Source organism: Bicyclus anynana, chromosome 18 (assembly GCF_947172395.1).
Source record: "Bicyclus anynana chromosome 18, ilBicAnyn1.1, whole genome shotgun sequence".
NCBI lineage: Eukaryota > Metazoa > Arthropoda > Insecta > Lepidoptera > Nymphalidae > Bicyclus > Bicyclus anynana.
In genome coordinates, this window is record NC_069100.1 from 15,652,936 (window position 1) to 15,671,589 (window position 18,654).

Here is an 18,654-nt window from a genome sequence, read left to right on the forward strand (position 1 = left end):
AATGTACACTTACTGTTTTTCTTTAATAACCCATTTACTTTAGAAATACAAACACATTCTTTCTATTACACGTCAAAATTAAAAGGATAAATAATTCTTTTTTTTTGGTTTTTTTTCCGTACTTACACGGGTTTAATCTCTAAAAACATTCTAGTACGTACACATCTATGTAATTGTATTTACTATCCTGGAATCTTAAATCTAGGATGTAGATGGCGCTGCTTCATAAAGATTTCACGTTCTTCTAAGTTCCCATGGCATGGTTCATTCAAACTCAAAGTGGATTCAAATTTTAAAATTTGTAAAAAGTTTAGTTCAATTTATTTTATTCAGTGGTATTAAGTTTAAAATGTCTGCATGTAAATCTTCTAAAGCTAATCTTGTAGCAATATATCATTTGGAGTTTTATAAAAAGCAAAACAACTGGAAATTCAGTTCATCGCGCCGGCTGAAAAGGTCCTCCAAGAATCGCGAACACAAAAATGATCTAACAGATACAACAGACGTTCACAATACCCGCAGGTTTACAGTTTGTTTTTGTATTATTTACTTATTATCAAATTACATAAATAATTATTTATTAATTTTTGTGCGTTATTTTCTTTGAAAGCATGAAAGTCTTGTTAGATTCGAAAGATTCCGAACTTAGTAATCTCAAATAAATTTTTATTTTGAACTACCCTCGATAAGAAATGTTTAACACTATTTGACTTGTGCTCAAAATAAAACATCTTTTTCTCTTAAAAGAAAAAGTCTAATCTAAAATAAAACACCTGCTTCTTTGTTAATTTGTTATTTATAAATAATACGACTGATATTAAATGGATATTACTCGAACGATTTCCAACAGTGCCATAGGCCATACTAGTATAGTAACATAGTTCCTTATTTGATAAAAAGAATACTTGACTTTGTTTTAAATGTCAATGCAGTTGTATCTTGGTAGCGCCATGGTTGTGTTCATTGATTGTATGTACTGTGACTTGCAGCACCAGTCTAGACAACACATACACTGTTGACACCATTCACAAGGACAACTCCGACTTGCACAATGTCGCCTTTGTAGAGATGGAATCAGGTGAGAACTTTGTACATTCAAACAGCCGTTTCAGAGCTATCCTACTGTTTATGTATAGAGCACCCGGTGACTGATGTCTGTGCAGTGGCATGCATAAGGTTGTCGATGAGACTATGCACTAGTAAGAAAAATTAATCAAACTTAGAAAATCTTCATTTAATAAGCATTATGAAAACAACTCTTAGGGTATGCAGTACTTCAATGCATGTATGAAGTGCACGTCACTGTGTATGTGGGTAGTTGTCTCAGGAGTTTGAGCTCATTATTCCCAGTCCTAACAAATGAAATATCAGAAGATGAAATGCTCTAAATGTCAGAACAATGCTAGATGTTATGAATAAATTAAAATAAAGTAACAAAATGTCAACTGCACAGGTACATAGGTATATGTATTATACAGGGTGCTCAGGAGTATTTTTCATAAGTCTATATTTATATTCTTTATGGAAACTTAAATAAAAATGTCTAAGGAACATGTCTTCTAAAATTAAATAAAAAAAAAATTTTTGTAAATAGGTCTTAAATTATATCCCACCCATATATTATGACCAAGCCAAAGTTATTCATTGATAAATATAATGAAGTAGCTTACTAAGAGCGGAGTACTTGCTAAGTGCGGAGTGCCAGTTGCAATATTTCGTCAATATCAACAGCCTTACCACTACAATTATGTATTTTAAAATGCAAGGATAAAGGTGAGTGTTACATGGATAGTCGGAATTATTAGAATTACTTTTATGAACACCAAAATTATTTTATTTTAGTTAAAAAAAAATTAGCTTTACAGTTTGGCCTCCCATAATTGGACTTGTCAACACCTTGAAGTTATGGAAAATATTCCGTAACACCCTGTATATGTTACCTCTTTCCATTTTTATCCATTTCTTTCTAGATAGAAATTACTGTAGTACTTTCACTTAGGAAGAACATTAACAATACTAAAACAGATGTAAATTATAATTTTTAGACAGATGAGTTACTCCAAAATGTATTGTACTATTATTATAGTAGCAGAGGTCTGCATATGAAATTCAGTTTCTTACAAATCCCACAGTAAGTATAGATTTTTCAGGTAGCCTATACTACGTTGCTCATAAACTCCTTTATTTCTCAGTGAAAGTCCTGTTAAAATCCACCCAGCGAACCCAGCTCAGGAACAGATACAGATAGACAGACACACAGGCAAAATTTTAAAAACATTTGATTGTGTTTTAACATTGTATTAATAACTATTAGCAGTTGAGAACACAGTTTTAAATGACAGACATACACTTTATTTATGTATTGATTGTTTTCTAAACTAATCACAGAATCATTAGCAGAAACAAACAAGCTGGCACTAGAGTGGCAGGCGCCTGTCAACATATGGCCCAATGAGCCGGCCGACGCAGCACAGGACACAGACGGATGTGCACAAACTGTGCAGACAGCCTCCTGTGCGTGTTGTGGGGACGGGCCCAAGATGTCCACCATGCAGAGACTTCAGCACCTGATGGAGGTCGCCAAACAAAATGGTTACTGTGATGACAACATAAACAGGTAGGGACTGCAAAGATAGTGGTTTGGCTGGATTACAAATAGTCAACATTCGCAAGCTATGAGGCCAGGGAGCTAGATATGTGGCCATTTATTGTGTTATAACACTCGGTTTTCCTATTCGCCAACAAAATTTATTTTATTTTAAAAACATCTTGAATTGATTGCAATTGTGACCCATTTGTGACAAAAAGTTGTTAGTTAATTTGAATTCGTGCTACAGTTTTCAAGGTTTGCTAGAATTTTATTTTTGCAGCACCTGGTTGTGTGTACAGCAAAAGGCTAATTTCAGAAGTGTCTGGTATATCTATGGTCTGTTATATGTAGAATATTAAAAATTTTGGAATTTTGCTATCCAGAATCTAGCCAAAACTGAATTACTATCTGGTATCCAGCCAACTAAAAATGCTTGGAGACCAGGACCAGCATCAACCTTCTGTGTGAAACAAGTGAAAGTAAAAGAAATTGAATTTTTTTTATTTGTATTTTAATAAGAGCAACTGTTGAGTTTTTTGCCAGCTCTTGTCAGCAGAAACTTTTGTCCCATTGTAGTGTTTACAAATAGTCAAACTTGACGGTTCAAAGTACTTGTATGTTAAGCCTGTATGAAATAAATTAATTTTGATTTTATTAACAGTGAATATAAAGCTGCAGCTCAAGAGTCAGCCGGTGCCAGTTTTGATGGGACCACAAATTACGAATGGACCAGTGACTGTGTTGGTGGTGACGAATGCCCCGCACTGATGGAGGCTCAGGAGATGTGGTCCGACAGTGAGTATAGTCATTTTGAAATACATTTCTGATGAGAGAAATAAAATATTTTGAAGAGCTCGCGCAGACAACGAGTAAAGTAGACAATATCTCACGCGGTTTTTTCGAAGAGGACACATGTCGGAATTCTGTACATACATCTCACAAATATAAAATATCTAATACTTAACTAAAATAAATAAACTTTCGAAGGTTAATTAGTACCAAAATGTAACATAATAGAAATTATACACAGGTTTGGAAAATAATTAGGTATTTTTTAATTTCTGGACATAAAATTTCAAACGTGTGCCCTTTTCGAATTTGCGTATACGTACAAGTACATTCGTTGTAGTGGCAGACGCGTGCTGCGGCGGGGGCGGCGGGGGCGGCGGGCCGTGCGCCCACTGCTGGGCGGGCGGCGCAGCTGCAGCCGACATGCTCGACATGGTGAGTCAGATCATTCAGTCGGTAAACTGAAAATTAAAAAAAAATCGTTTGTGTTTTGGTATTATATAAATAACTATAGCCATTTGGTTTCAGAAAAAATTGGTTCATTAATATCTTAATTACAACAGCTACAAAATTGGTTCAAGACAAAAAAAAATGATAAATCTGTAAAAAATATTTAATTTTGTTACCTTGCAGATTTTTCAAAAATAATCATGTTAGATTTTTAATTATTTAAATAATTATAAATACATAAGACAACATATAAAAACTCCTTCTTCCAGATAAATGTTTTAATCTGTACTGTTTATTAATGATTATGGTTTTATTCTGAGGTTGGTAGGGTATTGTGATATATACTCTATGAAAAAGAGGGGAACATGCGATTAAGTGACGTGAAGTCAATTTAATTAATGTATTATCCATCTACCAAAGTAACGATTTGTTTAAGAATGAGTAATAAGTTATTTGAAATACAGTTTATACATTCCAGCTTGTGTTATTTTATTCCATTGCTTTTATCAGAAGTGAGAGTACCTACGAACACGATGTCATTACCTACATTAAAGTCGATCTACAGAAAGAAAATGTAACGGCATTTAAATGAAGTGTGAATTTGGGAAACAGTGGTTTACATTACGAGAAATGCGATAAAAATCATACGTGTGTACAACCATTAAGTATGTATACCACTGACGGCTATGGGACCACGCCGCACTGGTCCCGGTAAAAGTATTTATGCGATGTCGGTTGTCGATGCTTACAATATCTAACAAGAATGAAGAAACGTAAACGTAACACACTTATACCATGTTGACGATATTTATGAGCAAAACAGTCAAACAGTCCAACAGCACTCATAAGAGGATATTATTTGAAAAACTGCGAGAGAACAGAGAAGAACGTGTAAATTAATAACAAAATACAAAGATGCATGTGTGGTGTTAGCTGCAGAGTTATATGAGATGGAATCCTGTTGGTTTGACGGATGAGAAATACCAATGATGTCTAAATATATTAAACTAGGTGTCTGGTGAGTTTTATTATTTTGATTAAACAGCCTCATAAATTATTCAGTTGTGACTAATATGAAATAAAATTACAAAGAATAAATAATCACTAGGTGAAACTAAGTATGGTTGATAGGTTGTCAGTTTGTCTGGCTTATTGTCAAAACATTTTTGTTAGATGACTATATCTAGGAAACCAAAATCATTTAAGTGAAAAGTACACACACACACACACACATACACACTGCTCAAGAAATTAACGTATGAAGACAGACCACTCTAGGGTTGTTAGGATGTAGGACACTGGCATAATGTAATATTGAGAAATCTTAATTATAGAACTACATTACATCCGTTGCTGACATGGGACTAAAATGAATTAACTAAAATATTGTTTTTTTTTGTGCCTGTAACTTCAAACTATACATTTGTTATATGTGAGTTTTTATGACTGAATAACATAAAAATTAAAAATATATGAAGTTTTATGTAATGGTTCAAGTATTATTTTAGGCCTTGATGTAGGTACCTGATAACAAGTTTTGAGACAGCTATTACAATATTTTCAGATAGGATTTGCTTAGATATATCATTATGTAGATTACTGTATGTACTTAATATAAATTTTTTTAAATCTTTTAAGAAATTGGATTGATAGATTTCTTGAAAAATAAATTTGTAGTTATGTTTGAAAACCTATTTAACTATTCAAGCGTTGACAACATGCCTTCAGCCTATTTAGTATAGAACAGTTATTAACAATCTGCAGCAACACAGTAAATGATTCTTATCCATGAATATTATTATATTCGGCTTATCTACAAGAGTACTAAGAGATATTATGATATTCATCTTAATGAAATCTTATAATTAATTAAATTGGAGATTTTTTTTAGGGTGATATTAAAAAGTTACTTGTGTGACAATTGAGTAATAAATAATTAATTATAATAATATCATTGATCACAAATTGTCTTAGAGCCCAGTCTGTATGGACTTCAAGTAAAGAGACACAGATTGCCATAAATAGGTTGTAAAATATTTGTCTAAGACATATTTTGACAGTTTTGTGGGTGGGTGACGTTGGGCTCTCTTTTCATTAATGGTCATGTGCAGATGTATAGATTCTACATACAAGTAAATTAACCATACTATTGCTGTTGTTTTAGATTCAATCAATCAGTTTATTATTTGCAGATACACTAGTGTATTTAATCCATGTCTCATTTGTTTATTTCTAGCATTTTATTAGATTGCAACATTTTGTATAATTATGAAAATTAGTAATTATTATGGGGTTGTGGTTAGAATTATATATTCGGATGGTTACAATGATATGTGCATAAGGTTTTAACTAGGGTATACTAGTACACTAAAGGTAAAAAAAAAAAAAAATTAGAAAATTCCTTGGCCAACATATTAAGTGGTATAGGTTTTGAATATAGATTTGTATTGGGTCCTTAGGTAGTCAGTACATTTGTGCATCTACAAAGTGCACGCCACCGAGTTGTTGGTACCTGCATGCAACTGATGGGTGGTCTGCATCAAGTATGAATCAATATAGAGACTTAAATCATTACATCAGTAAAATAATTAATGGATATAGCCAAAAAAAAAAAAAAAAAAGAAATTTAACAGAATTAAAAAAAAAAGAATATACTAAAATTAATGAATAGGTAAAACCTCTGATAGCAAAACTAGAGGTATATAACAAAGGGGGTGGTCTGGTCTAAGACAGGTTTATGCTACTATTATTACAAAAAAGGGGGTAGTCTGAAGATAATTATACAATACATAGTCAAATATCATCTTTTCTTATCTAGTGATAACTACTAGGATTGGATTACATACTAAAATTATTACAATCATAAATCGCAATATTTTCAAGAAGTCTTTATTATCATAAAAAAAAAAAAGCATTTCTTTAAGAGAAAGAGTCTTTTGTCTGAATTAAAGTAAATTGATAGATTAACACATGTTTAACATTTTATTTCATTTTATGTACCGGGTCTAAGGTTCATTCAATTATAGACTGATTTTCTCTTGGATGCTAGGTATGCTAGTTATGTTAAATTAAATTATTTGTCAAACAAGTATGATATTTATCTGAACGATTAAGTGACTGAGCTATGTGATACTGTGTGAAAATATTTGATTACAGATCCGAGATGCATGGATATTGATTGATGAATATGGGATATATGAGATTCTCATGATAATCATTGGGTTGAACACAGCCCTATTCGACAGTTGACCCAAATCACAAAGATGAGAGAAGTTACACTATGTATTGATAACACACGATTTAAATTTAGTATTTTTATTTATGATATGATGATATTATAATTATGTATTATATTGAGAGTTATTAGTTTTGATATCATATATACATATATTTTAAATATTTGCTCACATCCATGATGTTGTTCATTAATTATGACTTACTGATGACGATTTGTGTTTTGGTAAAATTTTAATATAAGGATAGATGTATTACACAGGCCGACACGATTTTCGTTGTCCAAGATATAATTATTTTTTTTTCTACTGATTTTGTAGTGCTGATTACGAAATCAGACCTAATTTCATCATATCACATCAGATTTTTAGTAAAATTAATATATTCGCTAGTTTTGATTTTTCAGTGAAATTTTCGAGTTTTGGCACTCTTTCTTTGAATTAAGCAACCTCTCATGAGAAATTACTTCAGTTATAACAACGACACACCTATTTGTAACGCGTTTCGTGGAAATAAGCTGTTATAGTGCCTTTGTTAAAAAAATATATATATATTTTAGTTAATGGTTTTTTTGTTGTTGGAAAACGTCTGATAAACATAACGTCTTCTATAAAGTGTCACAATAGTCCAGATATATTTTGTTACATTTGTTGAAACTTTATGATTCTAAACAAAAACTGAAAAATTTGTGGAAAATATGTATAATAAATATGTAGCTTATTTTGACTTCAAAATACAAATAAAATCGTGGACTCTGCAGTTTGTACTAATCGTGTTGAACAATTAAGGCAGTGGACACTGGACATACAGCAAAAGACAATCTCTACCTTTTGGTACTACCTATGATATAGTGAAAGCAAGACAATCATACAGATATTGTTATTTTTGCTGTATGTTAGAAGCTTTTAAAGTAAAATTTGTTTTCCTTTTTGTAAAAAAAAAAAATTGATGTGATAGAGTAATTGTGCAGGTATTTTTGTGTTCAAAATACTATAAATTACTGATAATTTTTACTGAAATCAAAACAACGTTCAAAAAGTATTCATTTGTCGGCCGGTGTTATCGATAATATTTTAGATAGTATTATAGTATAGTAGTGTTATGACGACTAATATACCGTTATTTGTTTTGTGAATGATTATGGATATATTTGTTGTATAATAATTTCTCTATTGATTATTACACAGCAAAATAAAATAAATAAATAAATATAAAAAGATTCCAACGAATTGATAAACTCCTTTTTTTTTGAAGTCGTTTAAAAATGTATGTATATGTATTTATATCTGATTTTATATTTTGATTATCTTCTATCACATGTCATCTGGAAGTCTAACACGATCATGAAGTCCTGTAACTATATTAGTTCTGAACTTGATGGTGAGGGGTTCGGTGCAGATGCAACACATCATCTGGAAGTCTAACACGATCACAAAGTCCTGTAACTTTACTAGTTCTTGACTTGGTGGTGAGGGGTTCGGTGCAGATGTCACACATCATCTGGAAGTCTAACACGATCACAAAGTCCTGTAACTTTACTAGTTCTTGACTTGGTGGTGAGGGGTTCGGTGCAGATGTCACACATCATCTGGAAGTCTAACACGATCACAAAGTCCTGTAATTTTACTAGTTCTGGACTTGGTGGTGAGGGGTTCGGTGCAGATGTCACACATCATCTGGAAGTCTAACACGATCACAAAGTCCTGTAACTTTACTAGTTCTTGACTTGGTGGTGAGGGGTTCGGTGCAGATGTCACACATCATCTGGAAGTCTAACACGATCACAAAGTCCTGTAACTTTACTAGTTCTGGACTGGGTGGTGAGGGGTTCGGTGCAGATGCCATTAATCGATGATGACGAATTTGACAAATATAAATAATGTTTTGAAATGATGAAAATAGATAAGTTGATTGACAAAAGCTTCACATGAACATTATGTTTATTTATAATATGTATCACTCTTATTCTTATTTAACATTTTTATGATAAAAGTATATAGAAGAAATCAAGAATTTCATTATAGTTTCATTGGATTCTTTTAAATAACTTATGGGATGCTGTGTGATAATTAATTATAAAATTTTATTGTTAACATTGTTCTATTTATAGTTGATATTATAGTAATGTCATAATTTCATGATATTCTTGTGTTGTTTGGGGACAAACTTTTAGTAAGGATGGCCGAATATTAGAAGATAAAGACATTACATTTGTAAATATTACATATCGTCTATGTACTTAATGCTTTAAATTAATCTACTACTCTGTCTAAGTTAATTACAATATTTAATAAGTCTCTGTCTAGAGTAAAGCTCCCTCTTGTCATCTGGAAGCTCAGACAAATATTAGAAGATAAAGACATTACATTTGTAAATATTACATATCGTCTATGTACTTAATGCTTTAAATTAATCTACTACTCTGTCTAAGTTAATTACAATATTTAATAAGTCTCTGTCTAGAGTAAAGCTCCCTCTTGTCATCTGGAAGCTCAGACAAATATTAGAAGATAAAGACATTACATTTGTAAATATTACATATCGTCTATGTACTTAATGCTTTAAATTAATCTACTACTCTGTCTAAGTTAATTACAATATTTAATAAGTCTCTGTCTAGAGTAAAGCTCCCTCTTGTCATCTGGAAGCTCAGACATACATAAGACCTACCTCGCTAGATGTTGTTTTTCGTCAAAGTACATGATTTACTTGTATGATCTAATGCGATTATAAGAACTGTCTCTGTAAAATCGAGGTTTCATAGTTATAACTTTATATTAACATAACTTTTAGTTTAGTTTAGGAATGACAAAATGACAGACAATTTTGTCATGAATTTGGGTAATTGGACTGAATCTGGAAGTGATTAAAGATTGAATTTATTTCAAATTTGTAAAAACAAGAATTAACATACCAGTTTAACTGAATTTAAGTGTTTGGATTTTTATCAATAGAATCACTATCAAAATCTGTATAGGTCTGTATTCACAATTTGTAAATATTGAATGAGAAATCTGTTAAACTATAATTATATAATTCTTAAAGAATAATTAAATGTATTGTAGGGTGTTTCAACATATTGTTAAATCAAGGTTTAAAATTAGAAAATATCTGTAATGACAAAATTGAAATTTTACTACTTGTAAATCAGTGAATTTAGCAAGTAGTAATAATAATAGATTAATTGGGACTCACTTTTGTTATAATTAGAAATTATTGGAGAATTAATGAGTTGTGGTAATAAACATAAATTAAAATTTTAAATACTATGAGACATAGTTCAGTGAATCTTTATAATAATGTAATGTTAGAATTTATTTGTGTTTACAAAGTTTGAGGACAAACTTGTAGTCAGTATGGCCGAATGTTAGATTTTTAATTATTTAAATAATTATAAATACATAAGACAACATATAAAAACTCCTTCTTCCAGATAAATGTTTTAATCTGTACTGTTTATTAATGATTATGGTTTTATTCTGAGGTTGGTAGGGTATTGTGATATATACTCTATGAAAAAGAGGGGAACATGCGATTAAGTGACGTGAAGTCAATTTAATTAATGTATTATCCATCTACCAAAGTAACGATTTGTTTAAGAATGAGTAATAAGTTATTTGAAATACAGTTTATACATTCCAGCTTGTGTTATTTTATTCCATTGCTTTTAATCAAATTATTTTTTGATAATTAGGAGGTGTATCTTCCACTTCCGTTTGATCCATTAATTACGGGATATCCTGAATACTATACTATTGCATAAACGAACACAACAGTAATATAACTGTAGAGCGCCTGCAGCTGTTCTGACACTATCTCAACGAATAGACTGTGCCTTGTATTCAACGACAGGCGTTCATCGACTTTATTGAAGTCCTTATGAATCGATTTTTCATATATAGCTCCCAGTAGGTATGAAAAAAATATGGGTAGTAAAATTCGATGAACGAATGACAGACGCACGTTGCGGCCTGCAGCTCCTCGGTTGGCGCTCCTTTCACTTTTTAGGCGTAAATATTGAGACGTACATAGTGTATGCTGCACAACATACACTATTTAGACAGTCGATCTGAAAGAGTAAACTCCATTCGTGCGTCGGAACTGACACACACTTTATTTTCTGTTCGACAATATGGCGTCTGGTGCCGCCATATTGAGTTGCGCTTTCGTCACAGGACGAGGACACGTCCGGTGACAGCGAGGCGGAGTTCATGCGCGGCGCGCACGTGGCGCCGCACTCCTCCGAGCTGGATCTGTCGCTGCCCGCGCGTGAGTACTGTACACGAACTACAGGAACAGGCCCTCCGCTCCGAGCTCACTCTCTGTAAGACCTGCATCCGCACAATAATGACTGCACTAGTGTAGTGTTTGCCTACCGCCAAAAGGCGACCCTGAAACCCTTCTAGTTGAGAATCGATTCATGCGTCAGGCCACGGGTGCTCCGTGGTTTGTACGCAATAATGACCTAGATCTCCCCACAATAGCCTTATTACCCAAAATATGAAATAGCTTTTTTAACTATTTTAAGAGTCACCCACCCCAAGCAACTAGTGGTCGAGGCTTGCAACTACACCCCCGATCCCAACGCTAACGGACGGTTTTCGAGCGTCTAGATCTACATCTAGACGCTCGAAAACCGTCCGTTACTATCTTGACGATGACGTAACGACAGGTAACGCTTCCCATGCAACACGAACACAAGCTACACAGCGTCTTCGCCGGCGAACACTAGGTCCCCGATATCTGACGTCACCCGGACGTGGGCTCATTAATCCTCCAAGCCGAGGTCCTAGTCTCGGAGAAGGCGCCCGCAGAGAGCGCAGAAGCATCGCCCGGGCTCCATCGGGCAATGCTTCTGCGCTCACCCAAACCCCCGCTAACGCCGCTGAGGTACCAATATGGAGCCTACGTTTACACAATAAAGAGTAACAGTGTTCATGAGCTAGTGCCGCGTCTCCCGTAGCCGAGCTGGTCGCGCCGCTGCCGCGCTGCCTGGCGCGCCTGTCCGCGCGGCAGCTGGAGCAGGCGGCGCAGCGGCACGCGCGCGCGCTGGCGCTGCTGCAGCACGAGCGCGCGCGGCGGCAGGTGGGCCACGGTAGTTAGTGTGCGCTAATCTTTACTGCTCTGCACTACTCTTTTTGGAGTAAACCTTCTTTAAGCACGCTTGTCTTAGGCGGTAAGTTGGTGGATTACAAAAAGTGTAACCGGGCGAGGCGTTTAGTATCTGTGTTATATGGTGACAGTGTTTGTTTTATACATTTTAAACTACCAGCAGCAGGTCATCTCCTCCCAGATGATAAATCCGGGTGCGGGAACGAGCCTCGAAAGCCTTAGCCTTGTTGCCCGAATGATGTGCGAGGGTTCTTGCTCCACTGAAGAACATATGCCTTTTGTACGGACTTCCAAACATTACGATCCATTCAGTTATATCGGTGACTTTTGTTCTTTTGCGGATCTCCTCATTTGTGATTTGATCCACAGAGATACTCCGAGTATAGCTCGTTCCATCGCCCGCTGTGTGATTCTGAGCTTTCTTAAGAGGCTCATAATTAGCGACTAAGTTTCGGAACCATAGGTGATCACTGGCAACAGGCACTATTATAATATTTATATTTATATTGTATAAATTTCCATTTCAGAAAATACGTAACATGGCGAACCTGACCGCGGACATGAGTGGTTACGAAGAGTACCCCACCCGCGACGTGGGGCTCGCCCCCCCGCAGAGCAGGGACCCCTTCGTGGCCGGCTCGCACCGCAGCTCGGGGAGACTGCCCCCTCTGGCCTGGGACTTGTTGATGTAACGGAGAGAAGAAAACATTACGGGTAAGGAGAACCGGCTTATTGGGACAAACTCATATACAGTGAGTACTTTGACAAAGTCCTGAAGTGCTGCTCTTAGATCATATCGAGTTTTTGAATCGGTCGTAAATCGACAACGATCGTTGAGCGAGGTCAAGTTTGTGTCTTCACTATCTGTATTCGATTGTCTTCGATCGCGAGGACGGTGTTGAGGGTGTTGGTGTAGCGAGTGGTGTGATGTTGTCACTTACCGTCAGATGGGCGACTGCGCTCCGTCAAATATTACTGCAACTAAAAGTGGAGTGAAGCGGGTTGAGGAGAAACATGCGACATCTCAGGTGATTAATGTACTCGATGTTATATGAAACCTAAACTGTATATATTTACATTTTTTTAAATAAATATTATACTGGCAATATACAAAACTGTCGTGTGTTGTCTGTAAGACGTCTAACGAGGCGAGACAAAGAATGTAAACAAATAGTCAACAGGAGCTTGCGATAGACAAGGACAGAAATGACATTCGTTTTCGCATGTAACTCTATAACGCTCGGGATACGTATTTTACCTCCTCAGTTACATTAGACGCTGAGCATGATATCGCTGGCTATGGGGCGCCCCCTACACGTTTGAAGGACTCTTTATAAGTTGTCGCACGAGGCGGTTCTCCCTACAACTACATGTGTATTTCCTGTTGTCTGTGATTATTCATTTATTCAGTATTATGTATATTGGATATGCTCTCACTTTGTTTGTCTATATTTCATATAATGAAAGTTTGACATCAAATGTGTAGTGTAACTGTTCAGAACGTGTTTTGCACTGTGACACTGTTATGAACTCTGACCTGGATAATAAAAATGTGAGGTTTTCTGATTGTCAGAAAGGGAGATTTTTCTTAGTGGATATATTTCATTAATGTTTTTGCCTCAGAATTTCGTGTCAGTTTGCCCCAGATTAACATATTATTATACTTAATTACACCCACGTTATTTTGATTAGATAATTTCATTAAATAATAAAAAGTAGTAATCTGTCGCCATATCGTGTTAGTCACAGATGTCCGTATGTGCAGAGCGTTCAACACTATTAATGTTAGCACCTGCTTACCTACTCGGAGAGATTCCAAAGCTGTTACGATAAGTTTTTTGTTGATTTTTTTATGGAGAAAATTTTTCCTTTTACGTTGAAGAATGTTGATTTTTTTTTTGTTAAGATGTTTTTTATGTAGGTATGTACTCGTACCTAATTATTTTTTTGTGAAAAAATTGTTTATTTTACGTTGAAAAATGTTAAAATTTTCTCAAGATGTAATGTTATAAAATGAATATAAGTAAAGACTGGTTCATTAACACAGCAAGTCTTGGTTTCATAAGTTGAGTGAGTGAAGATAAGACTGCGAAGAGTTATAATTAACTCCAGTAATCATAATCATAAACCATTTAACATTCGATATGTTATTGTATTTACCATAATGTTATAGTTACAAGTGCGCGCCGTGAGTTATTAGCGAAGTTCGTAATTAGACAAAATTAGTGTAAACAAATACCTTTACCTAGTGTGTAATTGTAGCATAGTGCGGTGCGGGGGGGGGGGGGGACAGTAACGAGACGCAGTTTGAAATGAAATATCACTCATAAATTGAACAGAAGCTATCCAAGTTTTCATTAAATTAATAAATGATTTATTAATTCATTTATAAAAATGTGTTATAGATTATTGTTTCACTAAGTGACCTTCAATCACTCACGACATTATTCTTCCCACGTTTTAGCGTTGAATAATACGTAACTGCATACTTGTGGACCTGCGCCTGCGCGCCGGTATACAATGTACACAAACGTTCTGCTTCTCTATAATGCCGCCGCCACACGATGCTCCTCGTGCTGCCGCGAAGTTCGTTGATTACACTCCCGTGATATGCGGGGCGACGGGAAAGGAAGGACCGCGCATGTATGAAGTCGAGCGTGAGGGCATCGCTAAACCCCACCCCCCGACCCCCGCGGACCATCGGACCTTATCTCGCGCTCGCGACTAAATGCTCAGGACGAGCGGCAGGACGAGTGACGTGGCCACACGACGTCTCGGTTCACTTCCCATGCCATTTGTGCAGCTATTTGAGAGGAGTTTATATATCAATTTAGAACATAGAACGTTGTGAACTCTAAATGTTAGTTTACTTACATTTATTATTATTCAATTGATCTCTTATATAGTATCGTGAGTGTCAGTGTACAGTAGTCTGTTGTTATTGAATACAACCAGCGGCTGTGTGATGTCAACACTGAATACCTACCGACTGCTGTACATAACTATTTTGTGTAGAATATAGATTTGTGTGTCAAATCAAACAGTGATACGGTTAATGGAACTAATATCTTGTTGTAACTGAAATCTTAAGATTTCAAAGTGTTTCTCAATATTTTATAAATTGCCAAAATGTGCCTTACACTTGATTACTTTTGTAGTTTTTTTGAATCTAAATATATACTTAGTCTAGATTTTTGTACTCTTTTTTTTTACGTTTTTTTAAGTTAATTTTGTTGATTAATAAATTCTTAAAAAACCATTTTTTGTTTTTATTTGATAACTTTAGTAAATTAAAATATTACATTTTTGCGTACGGGCAAATGATATGCTAATATTAATTTTTTATTTGCTAAAGAATGCATTTGCCATCTTTATTTCATCATCTAGATGGAATACTTACGTTTTAATAAATTCGTCTTATTGCAGTTTAATAAAATTATGAAAGGAAATTCTAGTGTTTTCATTAATTTTAACGAAACTGGAAGTTTAACTAAGTGAAGCTTTAGATTGGCTTTTGTAATAAAAACAAGTTCAGTCTTAAGTAACTTTATTGTAACTCATCTGATATGTGAAATTGATATAAAAATACACGGATTTTGCAGTGTTATATTACATTTTAATTTTTTTTTAATCTAAAATACATAATAAGTATAACAAACATTCCGCATCACCGTGAGTCACACACACACACATGCGACTCTTTGTCTGTTTACATGGACGTATACGTTTGGCCGAGTGTCACTGCGGATTTATATTGGTCTGACGACATACATTTTGTATGTCGTCATCAGAACACGTCACAACAAAGTTGCCATATGAAATGTATGATAGACAAATATAATTCCGCCTTCAGAGACGTTAACTGTACAATCCCCATGCAAACGACGGGCTAGCACCGTGGACATATGAATATATCCCTTTACACGGTAATGAAGCATTTCGAAATAAAAGTTACATATACAACCTTCAATGTAAAAATGTTCAATGTAAAAAGTACAATATACATTGAAGGTCCAACCTACTTATTCAGACTTGTATGCCTTATTAATAATTTTAATAAAATATACTTTATGTTATGAATACTAATAATATGTCATGGATATGTGTTGATAGTGTCCACAAAATCAATAAATACTGATATGTATCATATGTTATGCAAATAGGAAACAGTTTTAACGTTCTGAGTTCAGTTCATGACAATAAACATTCAGATACATTCTACAACAGAACGGTTAAAATAGTTCATTCTTTGGTCACAATTATTTATCTTTTGGGCAGCAACTGATATTATTATTTAAAGTTTCTTCAGTGGTCAGTTCCTGTAGCCAAGTGGCACGTCGATTCTCTTTCTACGATCGCAAACGCTTCGAAAACTAGAACAATGTATGGGAATGACAGATCTTGATCATGGCTACAGGGGCTGTTTTGTGATTTTTGTCGAGGGCCAGTAAGTACTGAACAGTCCAAGTCTAATATTACTCTATATCTTATAAAAAAAGAAAGAAAAACTTTATTTAGGATATCTTATACATAAATTGAGCACCTATACGTCATGGTAATACTTCATCGCCCACTCTCACCCTGCCAACTCCACATCTATACATTGGATATTATAAAGCTAAAGATTGTCATCACTCAACATCACACTATGACCAATAGCAGCGGAGCAACGATAAAGAATTCTACTAGTTTAAAAAAAATATAAATTTCTGAGACATGAAAATTTTAATTTTTAAATATGTATTTGTCAATACAAGCCAAAACGGCCATGACAGTCTGTTTCATGACGTCATTATAACAAATTGTGTTACACACACACATCAAGTGTGATAGTGACGTCACAAAATGGACGACACCGTTTTTGACGTTTGGAAAATTAAAATAAATATTTAAAGATTTAAGAGAAATCTTAAACTTTTATTAATTGATATCGATATATTTCGAGTCCTTATTCCAGGTACTACACGAAATTATTAATGTTTATATTAAATTTGACATAAGTCAACTACCCTATTATAGAGTACATGTGGTGAGGGCGGAGCGCCACAGGACGGCACCGTTGCGGACGAAGCGCTAACTTCACTACTGCACTCGCTCCATGCATTTACTACACTATTGGCAGATTGAGCTAGTCTTGTCTAACCTTTTTAAAATAAGTAAATAAAATTAAAATCATTAAATTTTTCACTTAACAATACAATCCTAGTATATAAATAGTCAATAGTAAGTTCAATAAATGTCGCCAAGCCATTTAATTTTGTTAAAATAGTACCTAAATAATATTTTTTTTTATGGTCATGGCCTTTCATTGAATGAACTTTGATAAAGTAAAATAAATGCTTGGACCGAGTATAACATAATTAATTCAAACTACAAATGTTTGAATGTCAATTCACTAAGTACATTATCAATAAGTCAGTCCAGAGATATCTCATACACATACAGCGAAACTGAATGTTTCTCTGTGACATGAACACAACTGTCGGTGACGAACATCACTACGTCACAGCTTATTCGCTACCATCATCATCATCATCATGATCATCAGAGCACACTGACGTCTCCCCACTCCACAGCATCGCTGTACAGTGGTATAGTCAGTTTACTTTGGGAAGTCCGATACACATTGCATGTAGTGGTGTGTGTACATACAGACGTGTGACAGTACACAGCGCGTCGGTAACTGACGGAACTTTATTTTTTCGAAACGACATTTACTTAAAATCTATATACAGTAATATGTGTCCAGTTTTATGGGAGGCGCTGGATATATGGAAGTACTTTTACTTGAGGTTTCTAACTTGAAAACAACGATTTAAAAAAAATATGTGTTTCGTTCTAAAAATCAAGATATGGTGGTAACTTCAAGTACCTGATATTTATTTTAACCGTTCCCACACACGAACCTTCAGTACACACACGCGCCAGGTCTGTCGTCTTACCACTACATACAAAGCCGAACGGCCTTCTCGGAATAGATCAACTACAATAATTATGCTTTAGCTTTGGTATCGCGGCGTGTCGTCACTCGTCCCCGCTGTCGGAGGCGGACGAGTCCGCGGAGACGAGTCTGCTCCGGCCGCGCCCCGTCAGCAACTCGTCCTTGTCCTTCTCGTCCCGCTCCCTGTGCAGCTCTCTCTCGCTGGAGATGTCGTTGTACCCGTCGCGCGCGTGCGTGCGTGCGTCAGTGTGGGTGTCGGCTTGCGCGTGCGCGGACATGCTCTCCGGGATCACCAGCTCGCCCAGCAGATTGCTGCCAATACACAAGTACAGCGTTACATACAATAATATTCACCCACCGATTCTCTGTTAAGTGTCATCTCATGCAGGAGAATGTCTAAAATCCCTAATTATCTCTTATTCATAAGTTGTGTCTTTATCACTTGACATTATAATAAAAATAAGAAAGTGACAAAATTTAGGTTTAGACTGTCCATCACTTAGTAGTACATAGTAGGTAATGAAACGGAGGGTCTCTC

At 35.1% G+C, this 18,654-nt stretch overlaps 2 protein-coding genes across 6 annotated transcripts in view; one reads left to right on the top strand and one right to left on the bottom strand.

The window, feature by feature from the left end:
• Positions 1-262: 262 nt before the first annotated feature.
• On the top strand, positions 263-15,334 carry LOC112043856 (uncharacterized). 4 transcript variants are annotated; one of them, XM_052887061.1, is made up of 8 exons: positions 263-522; positions 990-1,078; positions 2,389-2,617; positions 3,252-3,385; positions 3,720-3,814; positions 11,239-11,332; positions 12,027-12,148; positions 12,703-15,334. In XM_052887061.1, exons 1-8 carry the CDS (start codon positions 350-352, stop codon positions 12,865-12,867), a joined length of 1,101 nt encoding a protein of 366 aa, XP_052743021.1. In that variant the 5' UTR covers positions 263-349; the 3' UTR covers positions 12,868-15,334. The 4 variants fall into 4 exon arrangements, with proteins under 4 accessions (XP_052743021.1, XP_052743022.1, XP_052743023.1 ...); XM_052887062.1 differs by having other exon boundaries at positions 2,398-2,617; XM_052887063.1 differs by having other exon boundaries at positions 12,027-12,161; positions 12,703-12,845.
• Positions 15,335-15,705: 371 nt separating this feature from the next.
• The window catches only part of LOC112043851 (polypeptide N-acetylgalactosaminyltransferase 1), a 36,499-nt gene continuing 33,550 nt past the window's right edge, over positions 15,706-18,654 (bottom strand). For both annotated transcript variants that reach the window (XM_052887055.1, XM_052887054.1), the window contains exon 21: positions 15,706-18,428. In XM_052887055.1, coding sequence (XP_052743015.1) covers positions 18,200-18,428 — 229 coding nt within the window. In that variant the 3' untranslated portion in view covers positions 15,706-18,199. The remainder of the gene's footprint in view (positions 18,429-18,654) is intronic.

Coding starts and splice junctions, on each gene's coding strand:
- LOC112043856 (XM_052887061.1), top strand. CDS start 350: ATGTCTGCATGTAAATCTTCTAAAGCTAATCTTGTAGCAATATATCAT. Junction 2,618..3,251: donor TGTGATGACAACATAAACAG/GTAGGGACTGCA, acceptor TTTTATTAACAG/TGAATATAAAGCTGCAGCTC. Junction 3,386..3,719: donor TCAGGAGATGTGGTCCGACA/GTGAGTATAGTC, acceptor CATTCGTTGTAG/TGGCAGACGCGTGCTGCGGC.